The sequence below is a fragment of the Theropithecus gelada genome, chromosome 12, assembly GCF_003255815.1.
Source record: "Theropithecus gelada isolate Dixy chromosome 12, Tgel_1.0, whole genome shotgun sequence".
NCBI lineage: Eukaryota > Metazoa > Chordata > Mammalia > Primates > Cercopithecidae > Theropithecus > Theropithecus gelada.
This window is the reverse complement of record NC_037680.1, coordinates 22,819,119-22,841,866: the sequence shown is the minus strand read 5'-3', so window position 1 is coordinate 22,841,866 and position 22,748 is coordinate 22,819,119. Positions and strand designations below refer to the sequence as shown.

Here is a 22,748-nt window from a genome sequence, read left to right as displayed (position 1 = left end):
AGGGAACAACTCCACAGTTTACAAGGAGCTTTGCTGACAAGAAGTGGCTAAGAAATATTATTTAAAATAACCTACTTTAATGTAGGAGTAAATGGCTGAGGTTTTCACTTGGGTTCAAAAGACAGAGGTCTGGAAAGGAAGTTGACCGGCAGAAAGCAGTGAGGACTTAGGTTTGTCCTGGAATTCTTATGGGCAGTGGGGAGAAAAATAAGTCCAGTAAGAAATGAAAATGAGGAAAGTAGTTTCTCAGAATTAAAGGTGAACTGAAAGGAATTGGCAGCTGCTGGGACATGCCAGCCAGAGAGGCCATGGTATCCGATACACGTGACAGACAGAGAGACAACAGCAACGCTCCCCAAACAACTCGTCTGAAGGGCTTGCCAGGAAGCCAGATGCTGCTTCTGGAAGAATATCTTCCGTGGTTGGGCATCTGGGTTCAGTGCTTTCCATTTAAAGAGGAGAAAGAAGGTGATAAAAGGCAGCACCATTACTGCCTTCTAAAAAAACGTGCTCTTTCTAAGTATATATACGCAGGCATGCACGCGCACACATACACACACACGCAAGCATTAATAAATGTTGACATGGAAACTGTTTGTAAAAAGAACCCCTAGAAATGAAAGTCTTCTTTTTAGATAGAATGTAGTAGAGGCAGGAAAGTGGGGAGGGTGAGAAGACAGACACTAAGAAAACCCCTTCTATAAATATAAGGACTCACTAATTAATTAGGATTAATTAGGTAATTTTATTTAAAAGGCTGGGATTATATCTGGTGTTCAATTAGAAAAAGGGAGTCTGAGGGATTGGCCTGTGCCTCTATCACAGTTGGCTCAGCTTTCTCACTCTTTGTTTTACCATCCCTCCTTCCCTGGAAACACAATCGAGTATTGGTATTGGCAAGAAAGCAGAGTGTGGTTTAGTGGACTGGAAATCAGGTGACTTGAGGTCTGCTTGATTTTTTTCTCCCTTTCACTTTGAAGTTTGCTCCATAAAACAAGGGAACCAAATTTCTTTATACACTTAAAAGCAGAGGGCAAGCTTTTTAAATCAAGGTGATTTTTTTTTTTTTTTTCCCATCGGATGCTAAATAATTCAAGGTAGTATGACAATATTGGATCTCAAATGATGGACAAGGAAGCTGGGGTTGACCTGATAGGAGCTAGAAGTGGTAGAAGTTATTTACTAGTGAGAATTATGACAGAAGATGTAAAAATAAATTTTTGTATTTCAAATTTCGCTACTAATCCCAGATAATCAAGAAACCAGAGAAACTGGCAATCTTACTACGTATTGCAGTAATTGATCTAACAGGCTCCACCCATCACTGATAGGTGGTCACAGGTTCCCTGACTGAGTCTCCCTTGGTGTGGCCAACCTCTTTCAGAACTCATTCATTATAGTGCTTGCACCCTTTTAACATGCAGTCTTAGTATTAACAGTGTCTCTTTTTTCCAGCTTTTAAGTTCAGGAGTAACTATGCAGGATATGCAGGTTTGTTATGTAGGTAAATGCGTGCGATTGGTGGTTTGCTGCACAGATTTTCCCATAACCTAGGTATTAAGCCCAGCATTCATAAGCTGTTCTTCCTGATGCTCTCCTTCCTCCCATCCACAGCCCACCACCTTCCAACAGGACCCAATGTGTGTTGTTTGAAAGGATTCCCTATTTAATAAATGGTGCTAGCTAGCCACATGCAGAAAATTGAAACTGGACCCCCCCACCTTCTTTATACCATATTTAAAAATAAATTCAAGATGGATTAAAGACTTAAATGTAAAACCCCACACTATAAAAGCCATAGAAGAAAATTTAGACAATATCATTCAGGACATAGACATAGGCAAAGATTTCATGATGAAGACGCCAAAAGCAATGGCAACAAAAGCAAAAATTGACAAATGAGATCTGATTTAAACTAAAGAACTTCTGCACAGCAAAACAATCTATCATCAGAGTGAACAGAAAACCTACAGAATGGGAGAAAGTGTTTGCAATCTCTCCATCTGACAAAGGTCTAATATCCAGCATCTATAAGGTACTTAAATGAATTTACAAGAAAACAACCCCATTAAAAAGATTACTATTATTATTTTTACAATCAGAAGAGCTCTGCTTCTTTATCAGGATGAAAAGAAGAGTATCAGGTGAGGGGAGATAAACTTGAAAGGAAGAACTTGCTTACCAATACTCTTAAGATAGAATATTCCCTAGTACTAGTCTGAAAATATCAAGTTTCTAAGATTCCAGGTGATACAGTTTGGCTGTGTTCCCACCCAAATCTCAACTTTAATTGTATCTCCCAGAATTCCCGTGTCTTGTGGGAGGGACCCAGGGGGAGGTAATTGAATCATGGGGCCGGTCTTTCCCATGCTATTCTCGTGATAGTGAATAAGTCTCACAAGATCTGATGGGTCTATCAGAGGTTTCTGTGTTTGCATCTTCCTCATTTTCTCTTGCCTCCACAATGCAAGAAGTGCCTTTCACCTCCTGCCATGATTCTGAGGCCTCCCCAGCCATGTGGAACTGTGAGTCCAATTAAACCTTTTTTTCTTCCCAGTCTTGAGTATGTCGTTATCAGCAGCTTGAAAATGGACTGACATAGTAAATTGGTACTAGTAGAGTGGGGTGTTGCTGAAAAGATATCCAAAAATGTGGATGTGACTTTTTAACTGTGTAACAGGCAGAGGTCGGAACAGTTTGGAGGGCTCAGAAGAAGACAGGAAAATGTGGGAAAGTTTGGAACCTCCTAAAAACTTGTTAAATGGCTTCGATAAAAATGCTGATAGTGATATGAACAATAAGGTACAGGCTGAGGTGGTCTCAGATGGAGATGAGGAACTTGTTGGGAACTGGAGCAAAGGTAACTCTTGTTATGTTTTAGCAAAGAGACTGGCGGCACTCTGCCCCTGCCCCTAGAGATTTGTGAAACTTTAAAACTTGAGAGAGATGACTTAGGGTATCTGGTGGAAGAAATTCCTAAGCAGCAAAGCATTCGAAAGGTGACTTAGGTGCTATTAAAAGCATTCTGTTTTAAAAGGGAAACAGAGCATAAAAGTTCAGAAAATTTGCAGCCTGACAATGCAGTAGAAAAGAAAAACCCATTTTCTGGGGAGAAATTCAAGCCAGCTGCAGAAATTTGCATAAGTAGCAAGGAGTCTAATGTTAATCCCAAAGACCATGGGAAAATGTCTCCAGGCTACATCAGAGACCTTCATGGCAGCCCCTCCCATCACAGGCCCAGAGGCCCAGGAGGAAAAAGTGGTTTTATGGGCTGGGCCCAGGGTCCCTGTGCTAAGTGCAGCCTAGGGATATGGCACCCTGCCTCCCAGCCACTCCAGCCATGGCTGAAAGGGGCCAACATAGAGTTTGGGCTGTGGCCTCAGAGGGTGGAAGCCCCAAGCCTTGGCAGTTTCCATGTGGTGTTGAGCCTGTGGGTGCACAGAAGTCATGAATTGAGGTTGGGGAATCTCTGCCTACATTTAAGATGTATAGAAACACCTGGATGCCTAGGCAAAAGTTTGCTGCAGGGGCAGGGTTCTCATGGAGAACTTCTGCTAGGGCAGTGCAGAAGGGAAATGTGGGGTCAGAGTCCCCACACTGGGGAACTGCCTAGTGGAGCTGTGAGAAAAGAGGGCCACCATCCTCCAGACCCCAGAATAGTAGATCCACCGACAGCTTACACTGTGCGCCTAGAAAAGCTGCAGATACTCAATGCCAGCCTGTGAAAGCAGCCAGGAGGGAGGCCGTACCTTGTAAAACCACAGGGGCAGAGCTGCCTAAGACCATGAGAGCCCACCTCTTGTATCAGTGTGACCTGAATGTGAGACCTGGAGTCAAAAGAGATCATTTTGGAGCTTTAAAATTTGACTGCCCCACTGGATTTTGGACTTGCATGAGACCTGTAACCCCTTTGTTTTGGCTGATTTCTCCCATTTGGAATGGCTCTATTTACTCAATACCTGTACCCTCTTTGTATCTAGGAAGTAACTAGCTTGCTTTTGATTTTACAGGCTCATAGACAGAAGTGACGTGCCCTGTCTCAGATGAGACTTTGGACTGTGAACTTTTGGGTTAATGCTGCAATGAGTTAAGACTTTGGGGGACTGTTGGGAAGGCATGATTGGTTTTGAAATGTGAGGACATGAGATTTGGAGGGTCAGGGGTGGAATGATATGTTTGGCTGTGTTCTCACCCAAATCTCAACTTGAATTGTATCTCTGAGAACTTCCATGTGCTACTGGAGGGACCCAGCGGGAGGTAATTGGATCATGGGGGCAGGTCTTTCTTGTGCTTATTCTTGTGATAGTGAATAAGTCTCACAAGATCTGATAGGTTTATGAGGGGTTTCCATTTTTGCTGCTGCTTCATTTTCTCTTGCTGCCACCATATAAGAAGTGTCTTTGCCTCCTGCCATGATTCTGAGGCCTCCCTGGCCACATGGAACTGTAAGTCCAATTAAACCTCTTTTTCTTCTCAGTCTTGGGTATGTCTTTATCAGAAGCATGAAAACGGACTAATACTCTAGGCTTATGAAGTTGATCTTACCTGGAACCACTCACTGGCTATTAGATTATCATCTTGTTCAATGAAGTAATGAGATTCCATTTGTTCAACAAAAATTATTGAGTATCTATAATAGTAGCACATGGTACTAGGGGATATAGCAGGAATCAAAATGACACAAATTTCTGCCCTTCTGGAGACAGTGCTCTAAGAACAGAAGAGGCCAGGTTAGTTCTTTATAATTTCCATTTTCATCAGTATTTTCAGGATCTGGCTATGCTATAGAATATCATTTTTTTTCCCTGCTAGATTATATTTATTCCTGTGTTTTTTAAAAAGCTGGAGGGTGAAGGCAAGAACAGTAGCTGGTCATTGTTATAAATTCTGCCCAATGTCCGGTTAAGCTGAGGTTATTCTAGGTGTTCCTTTTGTAATGAGTAGTTTTAGTCACAAAATATAATATCTTTGCTCTTGCCAAATGTTTTCTTCTATCAACATGCATGCCATTCTCAGACTCTTTTCCTGGTATCTCTTTCTCTGACCACCTATTCAATGTTAGAAGTCTCTAGGAATCTGTCCTTGACTCTCTTCTGGGTTCACATGGTCCCTTGGAGGTATTCATGACCTTACCCCATTGCCATCTTTAAACCAACAACTCCAAAATTTGGCCCTAGATCTCAATCACCTTTCTTGCATTCTCAACATATATTTCTTATTCTCAACCGGATTTTGCTAATAGAATATAACAATGAGCAAGTCACATTATGTTAACAAAATTTCTGCTTTGTTCATGCCTCCAATTTGGTCCTTTTCCTATGTGAAATGTAAGTTAAGGATATCACCATTTGGCTAATTCAAAATCTGGGTGCCCTCCTGGAATCCTTTGTCTTCCTACCTCTCGTATGTACTTGGTGCACATGTTCTGTTGCATCTACCTCTTCAATGCCTCTTGTATCCATCCTTTTCCCCCTTTCTCCCTATCGCTCCCTTAGCTGGGGATCTCTAGCTTGGACTACTATACCAGCATCTTCACTGTTTTCCCTACTTTTGGTGTTGCCCTTCTACAAACTGTCCTTCACTCTTATAAAAACTGTGGTCTTTATGAATACAAATTTCATTACCTTACCTCTCCACTTCAGATCCTTCAGTGATTTTCCTAACGTCTACAGGTTTTTTTTGTTTTTTGTTTTTTTGTTTTTTTGGTTTTTTTTAGACATGATCTTGCTTTGTTGCCTAGAGTGCAGTGGCAAAATCATAGGTCACTGTAGCCTCCAACCTCCTGGGCTCAAGTGATCTTCCTGTCTCAGGCACTTGAGTAGCTGGAACTACAGATGCATGCCATAGTGTCTGGCTAATTTTTTAATGTTTTGTAGAGATGAATTCTCACTATGTTGCCCAGGCTGATCTGGAATTCCTGAGCTCAAGCAATCCTCCCTTCTCAACCGCTGAAAGTGCTAGGATTAAATGAGTGAGCGACAGTGCTTAGTCTACAGAAAGAATTTCAAGCTCCTTATCAGACTGTATGGTGTTCTTCACAATTTAACTTGTTTACAACATTCGAGGCTCATAATCTGCCACTGTTTATTCTTTTTATAATTCTGAATTCTCTAATCCTTCCAGAAGACTCGCCATTTCTTTACCACATTGCAGTTCTCTTCCATGTTCTTGTACAGAGTATTGTCTCTCCCTGTAGTAGGTCTGTTGTCTGCCAAGCCAACATCCTTAAAGATAGCTTGTTTCATGTCCTCTGGGGGGCATCCTTTGATTTTCCTAAGCTAAATTTCAGCTGCTGCCTAGAATTCTCATAGCATTTTAGATATTACATCATGTTTATTATAATTGTTTACTAATTTATCTGCCTCAGGAGATGATAAGATATGTGAGGGCAGGAATCCTCTTTATGCCTTTAACATTGAGTTGAAGGGTCAGCAATGTTTTTCTGTGAAGGGTCAGATGGTAAATATTTTTGACCTTATGTACCTTGTTGTGACTCATTGTGACCTCTTGCCATTGTGGCATGAAAGCAGCCATAGGCAAAACATAAACACATAGATGTGTGTTTCAGTAAAACTTTATTGACAAAAACAGGAGGCAGGCTGAGTGTGGCCTGTGGTCCACACTTTTCCAACTCCGGATTTTGTTTACGCCTGGAATATAGCAGGCACTCATTTGAGACTTCCAGAAGGAATTCGTAGGTAGAATTTTACAGTTACCAAACATTTTCACAAATATGAATTTATTTGACTTAATTCACACCTGAACAAAAGAGATGGGTATAGACTTTGAAAGATTTTCTTAATGTTGTACGGTTTCGAAGGGCTGAGATTGGGCCCTGAGACTACATCTTCTGATTCCAAATTCTTTCCATTAGGTTAAAGGCCAAGATTCATAGTAGAGAAGGGTGGGGCAACTTAAAAATGTTACCTCTCCTGAGGGAAATACCCTCTTGCCGTTGGCCATCACTTAACAATAGAGACAACAATGATAGATGGGACGGTAGCAACTTTAGGTTTTGTTGTTTCCTATTTTTCAGTGGTAAATGTTACCATTCAAATGTTAAATCTAAAGATCTAAAGTAATAATTTCACTCCCGTCTTAAAACCTTATCTCCCACAGCCTTCCTCTAGAACAAGGAGGCACTGCTGGAAGGATCATTGAACCTTAGTCCTCAGCTCACAAACCTTATAAATCCCATGCCAAGATGTCTCCTAAGTAGGTGACATTTTAATGATTACTATGGGGAGTTGGGAACTATTGCTTCACCCTCGCAATCAGAGTAATTAATTTTCTTAACTACCAGGCCAAATTCTGCCATGGGAGTCCAGTTGAGAAATTTCAGGCCCATAGGAAGTACATTAGCTCTTCAAAATGACTAGGGTGCCATTTCAAATACACAAGCAAAGGAGGTAGGAAGCTTCTGGCTTATTTCAAACAACTCGCAACCCCTGCCCCACAGGAAAGGAGGGGAAAAAAAAAACAGAGAGTAAAAGAAAATAATAATTTGCACAGGTTCCTCATTTTCCAGTAAAAATACCCATGTCTGCAAGTCTTTGGATATCAGGTATTGTGGTTGGGTGAAAGACCAAAGTGTACAGAAAAAGAATGGAATGCCAGAAGACAGCACAGAAAAACATACCGGGCTCAAAAGCACAGCGGAGCTGAGCATTCAGAGGCCTGGGTGGGAAACAGAGAGCGTCACCAGCATGGCCCCTGATGACCAGAGAGAACAGTGATGACTGTGGGCTTTGAAGTCCATTCTTTAACCATATCTAATTTCTCCCCACCAAAACATCAGAAATACCTACAGTGCCATTTTAAAGACAGGGTGGACGAGTTATTTTGTCTCCATTGTTTGTTTTCTGATACAACCCTTATATTTCTGGGTCATTATCATTTAAGTTGCCTCTGACATGCTTTTGTAGAATATTTTATTTAATATCCATGAAGACCACAGAGAAGCTTTAAATATCGGGTTACTTTCACAAAGTAGCCCCAGCTCAACAGTTTCAACGAGGCATTCAATTGGCATTCGTCCATGAGATTTGTCTATTCAGCCATATCATTTTTTCACCTTGGAATTCTATGAACAGCTGGATAACTTTCTTAGAGTCAATGCAAAAGGGAAGATTTTAACTTTCCTTTCAACCTATTTTACAAAGTGCAAGTCTCCTATAATAATAATGTTTATTTGCACCTAAAATCTGCAGCTAATATATTCTTCCAAAGCTATTTTTAAAAATCAACAAATAACATTACTTTCTAAGTCATTACTAAAAGTTGCCCATTTCTAAGACATTTTGATTTTCTCTGTTATATGCATGTACACATATTACATGCATAATGTGTACATAAAAGTTCTTTTGAGTTCTTATCCCTCCTCACAAATTTGAGATTGTTTTGGCTTCCAAAATGCATGCCACAAAGGAAATCTGGCTAACTAGTTAAATTTAGCTCTGTGGGAAGACTTTATTTATTTTCTAAATTTTCCATAATTATGTATTATTTTTATCATGGAAATGAAAATGTGGAAAAAGACTTCAGCAATATCTAGAATACTTTACTAATAGTCATGACAACAAAAATTCTAGTACTTCCAAAGGGCAGCACCAGGCCTAGGTGGATATGTAGTTGATAAGATTCCAGGTGAATATGTAGTTGGTAAGATTTTAGGAGTGTTTATATTGGTGACTGGGACATAGAGTATGGCCCTGCTGGCTTGAAAATCTCTTACTTACCAGGCTTTCATAAAGCTGGTGTTCTGTTTGTCTTGGCAGGAAATTCTGATCATGAAAATCACTCTGAGAAGTTATACAACAAAGCAAAAGAACTAGAAGTCTCCTAGGGAGACTCTTCTAACAGAGGAGGTTCTTCATAAGAGGCATAGGGAGACCTGTGCCTATTTCCAATTTCCTTATGCCTGCCCCAAAGGCAGGCAGACTAGATGATCACATTAGCAAACTACCACTTGGAGGGTGAAAAGAGTTGGAACTAAGACCAGGGGACAATATGCCAGCCAGGCTGACAGGGAGTCTGAGACAGAAAAGAGTGGGGATTGAGTATGAGAATGGGGGTGTGATATAGCTTGTCAAACATGTGAAATAGTCTCACTGGGACTCTGGGAAACGGCTGAGTCAGGACAGTAAGGAAACTCAAGTTTTGGAAAAAGATCCTGAGGGTGGGATAAAGAATTTTCTGGAAATCAGGAAATTTAGCACTAATTTAGCCTGCACTGCCTTGGTAATTCTTGCTATATTTATTTCATTAATAATTATTTTATATTTCCCTCATTATAAAATAATACTGTAACAATACATGTAATATAATACATGTAAAAATAATACATTGATGTAAAATGTTTAGTACTTATGTGCTAAGTACTATGCAAGACTCTTCAAAAGCATTATTCATATACTCCTCACTACAGAAATAAGTTCTATTATAATCTCCCTTTGATAGATGACAAAATGGAAGCTTAGAGTTGAATGACTTGGCCAAGGTTACACCTCCAGTAAGTGGCAGAGCCAAGACTCGCATTCAGGTCAACCTAACTTCAAAGTCTGGTTTCTTTGTTCCCTTAACCTCGACGTCTCCTCCTATACCATTATTAGGGGGGAGAAAGAAACACAGGAACAAAACTCTCACAATCCAACAACTCAAAGAAAGGAATATTAACATTTTAGTAAAAATTTTTATAGTCTTTTCTACATTCACAATGTTTTTCCCATATTTATAATTATGCTCGCTTTGAGTATGCAAAAGACTGTATCTCTGATTTTATTTAACATTTAACACAGCATTTCTCCAAGTTGAAGCAGAAAGAAAATAAAAACCATGAACTACACTTTACTAAGCCAATATGATGTATCCTGTTCTACATAACCCTCCCCTATCACTGAACGCTTACATTATTTCCAAATGTTCACTGTTGCAAACAGTGCTGCCATGGACAATTTTATCTGCATAAACTTTTCTCCTCTATGTGACTGGTTTTAAAGGTATGAAACTTTGAAAAGTCTGCATTCTCGAGATATGTTACATATACAGGTTTTCCGACATGTTGGCTGTCCATCCCAACCAGCAGCATACAGATGGCTTGATTAATACACACCCGCCAAAGTCGGATTCACCCTATTTCATTAGTTTTCTACAACCTCGCCATCTTCTTTCCCATGTCTGTTTTTGGAAAATAGAGAAAAGGGCACCCTTCTAAACAATGTCTCATTTTGCTTTTAAAAGTAATGCTATCGGGGGCTATTTTCATAAGTACTCATCATTGAAATCGCAGACGTTTCTCTATGGCTGACTGGATATGGGAGACTAATGAGATAAGTGAAAACTGGGTGGACTTTTCCTTTTAAAAATCTCAAGATTTTGGCCATTTCTTTCCTTTTGACGTCCATAACTCCAATTGCAACTCCCCTGGGGCCTCCTGGGTTCTCTCCTCTTTCTACCTCTTTCATATTATACTCTGCTGTCAGATGACTCTTACATTAACACTGAGCACATCATGCAATTTTCTGGTTCATAAAAGGTTAATGATTCCCTAGTTATTATTTAACTCCTTTATTGGCTCTCAACCACCAACTACTACCCATCGGCAAGTAAACCATCATGCTAGGTCCTCCTTCCCATTAACTTCATCTTCACTCTGCCTCTCTGCCTTTCCAAAGAAGCAGGCTATAGGAAAATGCATTTGACACTTGTATTTTATAGAGACAGTTTTGCCATTTATATGATGATTCAGAAGGTACCAGAGAACCTTCCAGGGCCTATCAGTGTAATGTCAATTTGTGAAAATGGCTATTAATAAAGGTTTCTGGCTGATGGGATCTTGAGATGATAGCTTATTCCGGATTCCTGGTCTTAAGTTATGATAGCAGATGCATAGAACTTGACCTTGAGTTTGATTAAGAATGAAGACTCTGGACTCTGAGACTAGTCAGCCTTTGTAGCCATTGGGCAACCTTATGCTTAAAATAATCACAATCCTTTAAAAATTCTGGCTTTTATGGATAGGATTTGCATCCACCTTCTAGTCCAACTGTGCTGCATTAAGCTTTCCCAGTTGATAGCTGATCTGCTTTGAGGAGTGCATTTAACTCAGAGCTCTGCAAAAATGGAGTGCTTTTCTGTTGACTGTAGAGTACGTAGGTCAAGTGGAATTTTTGGCACTTCATTACATTCCCTGACCCTTACTAAACAAACTTCAAAATATATATATTTGCAACAATTTGGAATAAACACTACATACAAGTGTTGACGATAGAACTACCAAATGCATCAAGACTAAGGAAAACATTCTAATGATTCTTTCAAACATGAATATATTTAAATTCCTGTTAAACAATCTTCTTATTTAGTCTTCTCAGGCTTTGATGACATGCCACGATTGGCTGTTTATCAAAAACTTAGCAAAAAAATGCTTAACAAGATACAATTATGTGCACACACTCATGCATAATTAAACCCAGTTTATAAATTGGTACAGGGTGAAATATAGTCATACCACCCAAGAAAGGTTGGTGGCTAGCAAGTAACACTTCTTCCCGTGTATAATAATCAATCTTAAAATGTGAATACTGTGAAGTGGTATAATAATCTGATCTTAAATCTTAATTTAAAAATCTATTTCCATCTCTGTTGAACTAAATGAAAGTTCTAACAAGATTAGGAAATTAACTTGGATGTGAAAAACAGGACCAGGCATTAATGGTTAAAACTGGGATTATGTGGCCTGGACATAGACGATCGTCATCCTTTGAAGGTTTTTAACTAGAGAGATTCTCTTCTGTGTGTTTTATTTATTTTATTTGAAGGAGGATTTAGCTGACTCTTAGTATCTTTATTTTATAGCTATTCCTTCAGTTGAAAGAAAACGGAATAATTGGGACAGAGTAATGGATATTTCTCAAGAACTCTAAGACTAGGTATTGCATAGCATTAAAGGGTATACTTTTCCATTTGTTTTATGACTTTGTCCAGTTAAAGTTACTGAGATAAGCACTCCAGTATTTACTTGTAACTTGAAACCACTTTCATGGTGTGTCTGGATCCTAAGGGAAAAGAATTAACATTTGAGGAATGCTTACCTTGTGCCAGGCATTTTATATGCATTATCTCATTTAATTCTCATAACCACAAGATATGGTTGATAGTATTTAATCCGATTTTACTTGCCTGAGATCATAATGGGAGTAAAGTATAGAAAAAGGATTTGACTCTAGGTCTCTCTTTGTATTTCTTTAAAGTCCAAGATCCTTTCACTAAACCACATTGGATTTCTCACTATAGCCAGTATGTGGGAGTGACAAGAAGGAACGCTGTAATAGTAAGAGCTTTTCTGAACTTTAAGATAAAGTTCCCCTTTGAGAGTAAAATAAGACAGAAAATGATATGATGAGTCAGATTAAAACATGTTCCCTAACGCAATGAACTGGTTTAGCAAGTTATGGACTGTGTATACCATGAAATACTATGACATCATTAGAATAAGATAAGTCTGTTCAATGAAATAGAAGTCTGTATAGGAGTTGCAAAATAGTTGTATAATTGCAATAATGCACTTTAACATTAGAAGCAACTATACACACACATGTTTGCATGTGTTCAGGAACAGGTCAGGAAGGATACATACGAAAATATTAGTTACTTCTGTTCAGCAGGCTAAGAGTGTCTGGTAGGCAGATTTCATTTTTTAAATGTAAATGCATCACTGTTGCTTAATTTTGGGGGGTGCAATTGCATGTATTACATTCACAATTAAAAATCATGTAATGGATTAGTTGAACAATCTGTAGGAATGACTCATCCCAAATTATGGAGTGATCGAGGAGTTTAAGGAGATTTAATCTCACAGGCAAAACTGCTCAATCTATTTGAACCTCTATCAGGCTTCAATATTACTATGTATATATCACGAAAGCTAAAACCTCATCACTTCTGTTGCACTCTGCCTTATCTGAAGAAGGTGTTAACAGAAGGCAAATGAGTAACAGTCATTTCAGACTTAACATGTCCAAAATAGAACTCTCAAACCTGCTTTTCCTACCCAACTTGTTCCTCCCCGCAGTTTTACCCATCTCTGCGACACTATCATTTCTTCGCTTGCTCAAGTTGAAACCCAAAGTTGCACACTTGATTTCTCCTTTCCTTTCCCCATGGTATCCCAATCAGCAGCAAGTCCAGCCTGATCCATCTTCACAACATATCTACCCATTTCTCTCTGAGGACTCCACTCAAGCCACCAATATCTACTGCCTGGACTACTGCGGTTGTCTGCCATTAGGTCTTCCTCTCTTCACCTGCACAATGCATTCTCTTCTTAGCAGCCAGATCAATGTATTACACTCCCTCAACTGTAGCATTCTGCAGTGGTTCTTCCTCAAATTTAGAATGGAATCCAGATCTCTCACTGTGGACCACAAGAACCTATGTGACCTGATGTTAGTGTGATGTTTGGGACTTCAGCTCCTGAACCCATCTTGCCTCCACATTAGGCCCTAGCAGTTTGGGTTTAATTTCTGCTTTTCAAATACTTTAAGCTCTTAGGGGCTCCTAGGGCTTTACATTTGCCTTTTTTCTTCCTGGAAGACTCCTCTCTCAGCTATTTACATGGATAGCACCTTATCAATCTGAGTCAACATTTTACAGATGAGGAAATTGGATGCAGAGAGTTTAAATAACTTATTTGTGGCCATAGCACGTGGTACATGGTGGGGCTGAGTTTTGAATCCATGTCTGAATCATTTCATGTTCTTTCTGTTATGTTAGATAACAAAGTCAAGATGACCCAACCCAGGGTCTAGGCGATGGTTCTGACAAGCAATCAGCAAACATATACTTGTTGAAAAGGCCTTGAAAAATAAGTTATTTCAGAAGTTCCTTTTGTAGATTCTCCTTCCTATCCCTAGCACATTCTCCAGCTTCTGCAGAAAGACCTAGGTCAGCTACAAGGGAAAATACAAGATGTACGCATTTGGAAACTCTTGCCTTAGAGATCTGAAATTCGTTATTGCCCATTTAGGAAATGACCATAAAATGACACATCCAGAAATCCTGACAACTTACTTAGTTAGATGTCCAAAGAGGACTTTCATGGTGTCACGATTTGGCGGAGGGAGTTTTTGTACAAGACACTTTACAGCTTCAATTCTTGTGTTGTTGTCTTGCTTTTCTGAAAAAACAAAATTTAAAAAGGAAGGTTAGGGAAAAAACAAGACTTCATAGGTACAGGTACATGAGAAAATTTTCTTGAGAAAAGTTTGGACTCAGACTAGCAACTAAGAGTCCTAGTCAGTAGCCAAAGGGAATAGGTGGACTCAACCTGGTTATTAAGGAGTTTCTTTTTATTTTGACTCTGAATTTGACAGTGGCAGGCCTTCTGGGAGGCCGTGTATGAACTGATTAGCTTTTAGCCTTTGGACCTTTTCTCCTTTCTGCTTCTTTGAATGTAGATGGACTGGCTGTACTGTGAGATAATCTTAACGTGAAAGCAAAAACGATGTGACTTTGACATTATCTTCCTGATCTTAACATTTGGTTTTCTTAAATGTCCTGTTTTATAAGGTGTGGTAGGGTGAATAAGGGCCTTCCAAAGATGTCCCTGTCTGAATCCCTGGAATGTGTGACTCTGTTACCTCACATGGCAAAAGGGACTTTGCAGATATGATCAGTTGGAGATTTTCAGACGGGGAGATTTTTCGGGATTATCTGAATGGGCCCAGTGGAATCACAAAGATCCTTATTAGGAGAAACAGGAGAATGAGAGTCAGAGAGAAAAGGTGATATGACTTCTCATGTGACAATGGGAGCAGAAAAGAAAGGGTATGCAACGAGGGGCTGCTGTCCGAGGAATTGCGACAGTCTCCAAAAGCTGGGAAAGGCAAGGAGACAGAGCCTCTAAGGGTACCGCAGGCCTACCAACCTCTTCAGTTTCAGTCTGAAACTGATTTCAGACTTGCACCCTCCAGTACTGTAAGAGAATAAGTTTGTGTTTTAAGTTTGAGTGTTAAGCAGCAATGGGAAACTAAACAAGGACATATAGTGTGATTTGATTACAGATATTCTATTGTTGCTTGATTCTGTAGAAGGGCAAAATTGTTTTAAAAATTATTTCCACGTTATCCTTTTTCCCATACACATTTTGTTTTTGATTTAAAATAAGAGAGTGTAAAACAGAAAAAAAATATTGAAATAGCATATTGCCTGGTCATACACATTTTGTAAAATGGGAAGTTGTTCAAAACTGCATAGCACATAGATTGATTTCTCCCATTTTGTTTTATTTATAGATGGAAAAGTAAAAATTGATTTACTTAGTACACTAGGGAATTCATCTTTCCATAGTTTTAACCAGGGCCTTTCCATCTAGAGGTACAATTACGTATTGAACTTAAACACCTCATGCACTTTCCTTTCTATACTTTAACTTCCAGCACAGGGCTCCTGATGATTCTAAACAGGCCACAGCTGGAAAATAAGATACAAAAAAGACTAATATGTAAGACAAACATCCACCCAATAACCATTCTCTTCTTAGCAAGACAATCCCACTGCTGAGAGGATGGTAATAGACCCAGCTGCCTTGGAGCTGGAGTGGCCATGGGACCAAGTCTGGCCAATGAGACTGAAGTCACAATGTTGGTCAGGCCTTCTGGGAGAGCATGTATGAGCTGATTTAGCTTTTAGCCTTTGCACCTTTCCTCCTTTCTGCTTCTTTGAATGTAGACGGAGAGGCTGTACTATGAGCTAATCTGGAGAACTGAAGCTCTGTGAAGTGAAATACACAGGTGGAAAGAGCTTTCTTGAATCTGTGGAGCAGTCATACCAGTCCTGCACTGTCTGCCTCTGGGTTTCTTTTGTAGTTTTTGAGACAGGATCTTGTTCTACTGCGCAGGCTGGAGTGCAGTGGTGTGAACACGGCTCACTGCAGTCTCAATTCCTGAGTTCAAGCTCTCCTCCTGCCTTATCCTCCTGAGTAGCTAGGACCACGGGTGCATGCCACCACGCCCAGCTCATTTTACTTTTTTTTGTAGAGAAAGGGTCTCCTTATGGTACCCAAGCAGGTCTTGAACTCCAGGGCCCAGGCAATCATTCTGCCTTGGCCACCCTAAGTGCTGGGATTACAGGCATAAGCCACCATGCCTGGCCCACTGGGTTTCTTTGACATAAGAAAATAAGCCCTTGTGTACTGAAGTCTTTGGGGATGGATCTCTGATACTAAGGCCAAATACAGTTCTTAATAATAAGATGTACTTACAAAATTCCAATTCAATAGGTATATAAACCTTATGACAGTAGGATCAGAAACAGTTTAGCAACTGGCAGATTCTTTAATATGTTGTCACAGAAGAATTTTTTTCTAAGAAATTATAGGAAAATATCCTGCAGAAGATGGTATTTGGCTAAAGTGGGATGGGGGCAGTCTTCCTAGTAGAACTCTGCTTGGAAGCTTTTCCTTTTCCTCCTAAAACCACAAAGGCCTATAAATAATGCCTCCCACAGTCAAAGCTTTCAAAATTGCAGTTATTCTTAGAAGAGTTCCAACATAATATGGCTTGGACAACTGCAAATGAAAGAAACAAAGGGGAGCGAGAAAGAGAAAAAAGAAAGTTGCAACATCATAGCCTATACCGGACCTCATCTTTTCTGCCAAATAGTAAAAAGCCCTCTTGGAGCTTAATGATGGTAAGAAAATGTGATGCTTCACAAGACCAACTGGAGCCTGTGAAATATCATAAACCAGGAAAAAAGTATAAGTTAATAAAGATGAGAGTGAAATTGGCATAGTATTCCCAGGTCATAGCTATTAGGGATGCTTGAATGCTTTCTATCTAACCATTTGAAGCTAATACCACACAATCATAATTGTGTGTGTATACACACACACACACACACACACACATATATTCATTCAAGAGGTGGATACATTCTGTTCAGGTTGGCATGATTCCAGTAGTGCAGTTTACCTGAGGATCTGGTGAACTAGTAGGTGCAAGCAATCAGTATGATACTGGGAAGGGGATAAGAGGAGAGGAGAGAGGAAGAGAAGAGACCTTTCTAATTTCACTTAAATCTCTGACTATAGTAATAATCAGGTTAATGCCACTCTCTCCAAAAAAAAAAAGGACCCGTTGACACTGAGGGCTACAGAAGTAGCAGCTACGAATTAAGCTTGACAGGCATGAAGTGGGGAGTAGTCTTGTTGGTTCCAGCCAGCAAACTTTACTCATAGGGAACATGATCCAGTCAGGGTGGAGTTAGAAAGGATTGGCCATTGCTTCATTAGAAAGAGCTGATTTGCAAGGACACTTCCATGGTGTTTGGGCAGGAATTAAGACATAATCAAGTCTGTTAAGCCAACAGGTAAAATAATTATGAGCTTTCTTAGAGTCAACTCTCCCTCTCCTGTGTTCTGTTGCATTTAGAATATTCTACTTAAACAACACTTCACATGGTATTTCTATTGCTTGAATCCTTGTCAAATTCCCCTATTAAATAGGGAATTTTCCTTTAAAGCTAGGCAGTTTTTATACTAGCATGTGGTGGGTTAAATGAATGAAAAAGGAATTAGTGAGTGAACTAATGAAAGTTGTGGCCATGAATTGTAATACATGTTCCTTGGTTTGAATTCTGTAATGGCTTTTTATTAGCCGTGTGGTCTTGGAGAAATTTCTTACTCTCTTTGAATAAGATCTAAAAGGGTAGTTTTGTTGAATAAACAAGATAGTATGTAATGTACCAAGCACAATTACAAGTAAAACAAAGTACTCTATAAATGTTCACCCTCCCCTGCACCCCTCTCACCTCTTTTGAGGCCCATGCCACTGGGTCTCGTTCACCTTTTAATTCCAGCAGTTAGCATACTATTTGGTTGCAGGGACATTCAAAATGTAGTTGCTAATTCTTGAACTGAGTTGATGCCAGTTGGTGAAAGTACAATTGCTATGGTGGCCCAACATTACACAACAACCTAAATACTTTGTGATAGACTGAGAAATTGATGGTTTGATTGGTGAGCAGGTCAGTTATGTATAAGTATCATTATGAAAAGTACATGTTGGTTTCCAAGTTTGCCTATAAGAAACATTCTACATGAAGAATATTTTTATAGAAATTTTTTTTCTCTCTTTTTCCACTTGATTCCACTGGGAATCAGACAATTGGATATTGGTTCATGCATATTTGTGGCCAAGTTATACTTAAGTGCTAAAGGGGGAAGTGTACCATGGCTTAGAGAGAGCTGAAATATTAAGGAGGAACAATTTATTTTTCTTATGACATAATCAGAACAAAATCTTCTGAAAAGGTTATAGTAAGGCAGTGTTTTTTTCATTCAAATCAATACGACACCCGCTCTTCCATAGCTTGTAAAATCAGGAAATAACACAAACACTTCAAGTGGAGGAACATCTAAAAATACAATTGGATACATTAAAATCGAAATGACACCTTTTCAGATCTGGTTTATTGATGTGTCATATTAGGAATTGGAATCAGCATACATAATACAGGAGTGGTTAATGAGCTAAGATTCATACACAGTTTACTAAAGATGTGTCAACTGTCTTCAATTGATTCAGTGAGCATCTGAAAGACAGCATTTTCTATTAATATTTCTCCTTCAGCATATGTTTTTCTCATTATGAAGCACTGAAGGTTCTGAGAAGACTCTGAGATATCGCTAAGTTTTTACATTATGACTGGTGGGAGGAGGAAGGAACTTTTTTTACTTGGAGAATTAGAGAATCTCTTAGGCAAACTATATATGAAGAGACTTACACAAAATCTTTCCGGAAGTAATGAACTCCATAATTTTTTCCCCTCTTTCATTTGCATTTACTCCTGCCCTCATTCTATTATGACTTATTTTTGCCTCTATTCCATTTTAGTTCTCCACCCATATCCAAATAGTCTCTTCAATCTCTAAGCTGTGAACCCACAATTGCACACACAACTTTTTGTAGTGCTTCATTTCTGCCATCCAAAAGTGATTCTAAACTGTTTCTTACTAATACCCATTCCTCACCAACCTGCCCCCATCTTCTCATCTTCTCAAACTACATCAAACTCATTGTTGTAAACAAGCTTCAAAACGATTCCATGCTATTCAGAGAAGTAACACCTACATGATGTGAAATAGCCTTTAATGTTATAAGAATGTGGTTTTATAGTTTTGAGGGCACATTTTTCAAAATATGGTTTATGATAGTTACACTTGCATTCATCTGCATGAAATGTTGTTACTAAAGCACATTTACGACCCAATGTCTTTTAGAAAAGAGATAAGATAAAGCTGTATATGATGATGGAAAAAGTTCTGTACAGTGAAGAACCTTGGATCTGATGACACTTTTCTGTCCTTATCATCCATGCCTTTATTGTTCTTATAGCTTCATGTTAAATCATATTTAAAAGTAAATTCTGCTTTGTTATATAGGTTCACTAAGAAGAAGAAAAGACCAGATTATCCCAGTAATCAATGTATATAGGGAGTACTATTCATCTCGTTTGTCTACAATTCTTAAAGGACAACTGTATTCCTTTGTTTTAAAGAGGTCAGTAGTACCACAGCTGTTCTGCTTCTGAAAGTTATTCTGAAATGTCTAATGCACCCTGTATAAAAAACATGGTAGTCCCTATATGTCAGAGCTATATTTGGAAGAATAGCAGTTCTCTAGTTTCTATTCAATTTATACTTTTTGTACTGTGGCCATTTCTGAATTTAGTTAGAGACGGTGCTTGCTTAGAGAAAGAAGGAATATCTCCAGAGATCATTTTATTTGTTTCAGCATGCCTTACAACTGGATACAAACCTCTGAGAATACACTTTTTAATGCCAAAACTTGAGTTGCCCATTTGAGAGTCAATCCCGGGGGTGACAACAATTGCTTGATAAATGTCTTTGAATAACTCACAGTTGCTTTAGGAGGAGATGCTCTGGGGGCAAATTCAAATCTCACAAATAGATACAAATATACATATGCTTCAGACTCACATTATAAATAAGAAAATTGGTATATCCAGTGACATACCGCTTATCAGGAATCTGGAAAAAAAATGGGTTAGAATTTTTGCTATGCTGTATGATTTTGGGCAAGTTGCTTGAACTATTGATGCTTCTAGTTCTTTACTTGAAAATACAGAAAAATTACACATCTTATTGGGTTTTTGTAGAATCATATTTCAATGCACATAAATGTACATATAGTAAGTGATTATTTAAGTAAGCCCCCTGTAAGTCCTCTTCCCTTAAAACATTTTTCTTTTTCATTGTCTTCTCTATCATCCCTGATACATACTGCTCCTGGTTCAAGGTTGTTTCTGAAATCAAATGAAGTCATACTTTTACTATTTAGTATGCTTTCCTGAAAGTAGGAACAGTATATTGTAGCTTTGTAAATATATAGAATTCTGTCAATTACCAGAGAGTCTGGTTAAAATTCCTAAGTAGTTACAGTATATCATAAACCGAAGTGTCATTGCATCATAAGCAAGGAATAACCACCACCTTGAGCGTAGCCTGTAGTTGGCAATTTGCAATTTTTCAAGGTTCTGTGCCCTTCCCCCCCAAAGCCCAGAAAAGCCATATTTATATTTAATTAAAAGGAAGGCATAGTCTCAATGTCAAATACGTTGTAAATTTGGCCTTTGATGTTGATAAACTCTGTCAAAACAGTTCAACCTGAGAAGAGAGGTACATTACTTGCAGGAAAGACCAAGCAGGAACTGAATCTATCTGACTCACATTAGACATTTATTTCTCTAGGGAGGATCACCTGACAGTTGGAACTGATCACCTCTTTTCTACACCAGATTTCCTTGTATCCACAGTTTCTCCTTCCAGGAGGTATTCATGTTTTGGCTGTTTTTTGAATAAACAAGCCCTTTTAGGCAGAATTTAAAGAATGGGAACAACTCTTTATAGTCAATAACTGTCAGTATCAAAAAATACTCTGGCCACTTTATTGGCATAAGTCTATGGTTTTGTTAAATGAGGGAAGCTTCAGCTCACTGGCCCCTTTAGCACTGTTTCCAGAACCATTTCTGGTCCTGGTCCACAAGGAACTAGACCGTGTAGAGCATGCTGTTAGGAGGGGTGTTAAGAATGATCTTGTAAAGGATAATCTCGGTTTCCTTCTACCTCTATCCCTGTTCTCTAGCCATAAATTATTAAAAATAAAAGTATAATTTCTTGAGAGAGAGAGATATATATATATGACTGAAGAAAACCATATTTATTCAGGCCTGTGTGCAACTTGTGGCAGATACAAAGTTGGTTGCTGTCTTTTCATTTTACAATCCGGAGGGGCAGGTAAAATACAAAAGATGTCATAATAGATGTTTAAATATAAGACATGTCATAATATACGTGTCAGTAAAGTTTATGTCTTCTGACTGAAGGGATCATCTAAGATAATTGTCAAACTCAAAAAGCTTCTGAGATGTTATTCATTCCAAAATAATTCAGGAATGCATCAAGTATAAAATTCTATTTAATCAATTTCTGGAAGTCTTCAAAATTATTATGCTTATGAATGCATCAAGAAATTAAATACATTCAGGAAAGTAATAATATATTTTCTTTCTCATGTGACTGTATCTATCTATGTTATTCTAGTGACTTATGATGCATTGTGATCTCACACTGGGGCAAGTTTGGAAAATGTATTCAAGTCTTAGTCTTTAACCTTTTTTTTTTAGACAGGGTCTGTCCCTGTCACCCAGGCTGGAGTGCAGTGCCATGGTCTCAGCTCACTGCAGCTGCAGCCTCCCAGGTTCAAGCAACCCTCCCACCTCAGCCTCCCAATTAGCTGGGACTGCAGGCACTCACCGCCATGCCTGGCTAATTTTTGTGTTTTTTTGTAGAGACGTGGCTTCATCGTGTTGCCCACTCTGAACTTGAACCCCTGGGCTCAAGCGAGCCACCATCTCAGCCTTCCAAAGTGTTGGGATAACAGGCGTGAGCCACCGTATCCTGCTTAAGTAACTTTTAATAAAGGGAATTGCTTTGGTACAATCAATTTTAGGATGATAACATTTCCTCAGACTCACCAATCTGAACAAACAGGTTCTTAAACCAAACTTGCACTCCTCAGTTTTGTAGTGATGCCTCTATTTGTCTGAATTGGAGAGTAAGGCAGTGGCTGACACTCCAGCAGCAATCTTCACAGGAAAAGCATGATCCTATTGTCCTTCCTAGAATTTCTTGCTCTTCAAAGTAATTTTGGAGGTGTCATGGTGGCCAAGTACATTTCTGTAACTTACAATGACACTAATTCATCCTTAGTCTGTGCTGAGAAAATAAAGCTCACTGGCTTATTTCTCTGAATTTCTCTAATTCAGTTTTCCTGTGAAGATTTTCTTGAAACTATATTTATTCATTTGTATCTGGTTTTACAACCTTTTTTTTTTTTTTAATTAAAAAAGTCTTTACTATTGTGAGTCATTTGAAATCTTTTTCATCATAAGCCAGTAATTCATTTCAAATACTCAAGTATCTATTTATATTAAGCATTATCTTTGTACATTTTCACAAGGGTGGAAATCCTACAAATACTTTTCAAGGTCTGAGGTTTTTAATGTGTGTCTTTCCATTGGTAGACAAATTTATAAGGGATTAAAAAAACTCACTTGAAAACAACTAGGATCTATATCACAACTAGGAAAAATGTGAACTAAGAAACACTTTTCCTGTCTTTGGGTTAAAAATATTGTTTTTAAAGAAAGCATATTAAACTTTATCC

The 22,748-nt window shown here is 38.7% G+C and overlaps 1 protein-coding gene across 1 annotated transcript in view; it reads right to left on the bottom strand.

The window, feature by feature from the left end:
• Nucleotides 1–22,748, bottom strand: part of ARHGAP15 (Rho GTPase activating protein 15) — a 630,382-nt gene that overhangs the window by 50,651 nt on the left and 556,983 nt on the right. Inside the window, exon 13 of the mRNA XM_025405285.1 lies at nucleotides 14,071–14,176. Coding sequence (XP_025261070.1) covers nucleotides 14,071–14,176 — 106 coding nt within the window. The remainder of the gene's footprint in view (nucleotides 1–14,070; nucleotides 14,177–22,748) is intronic.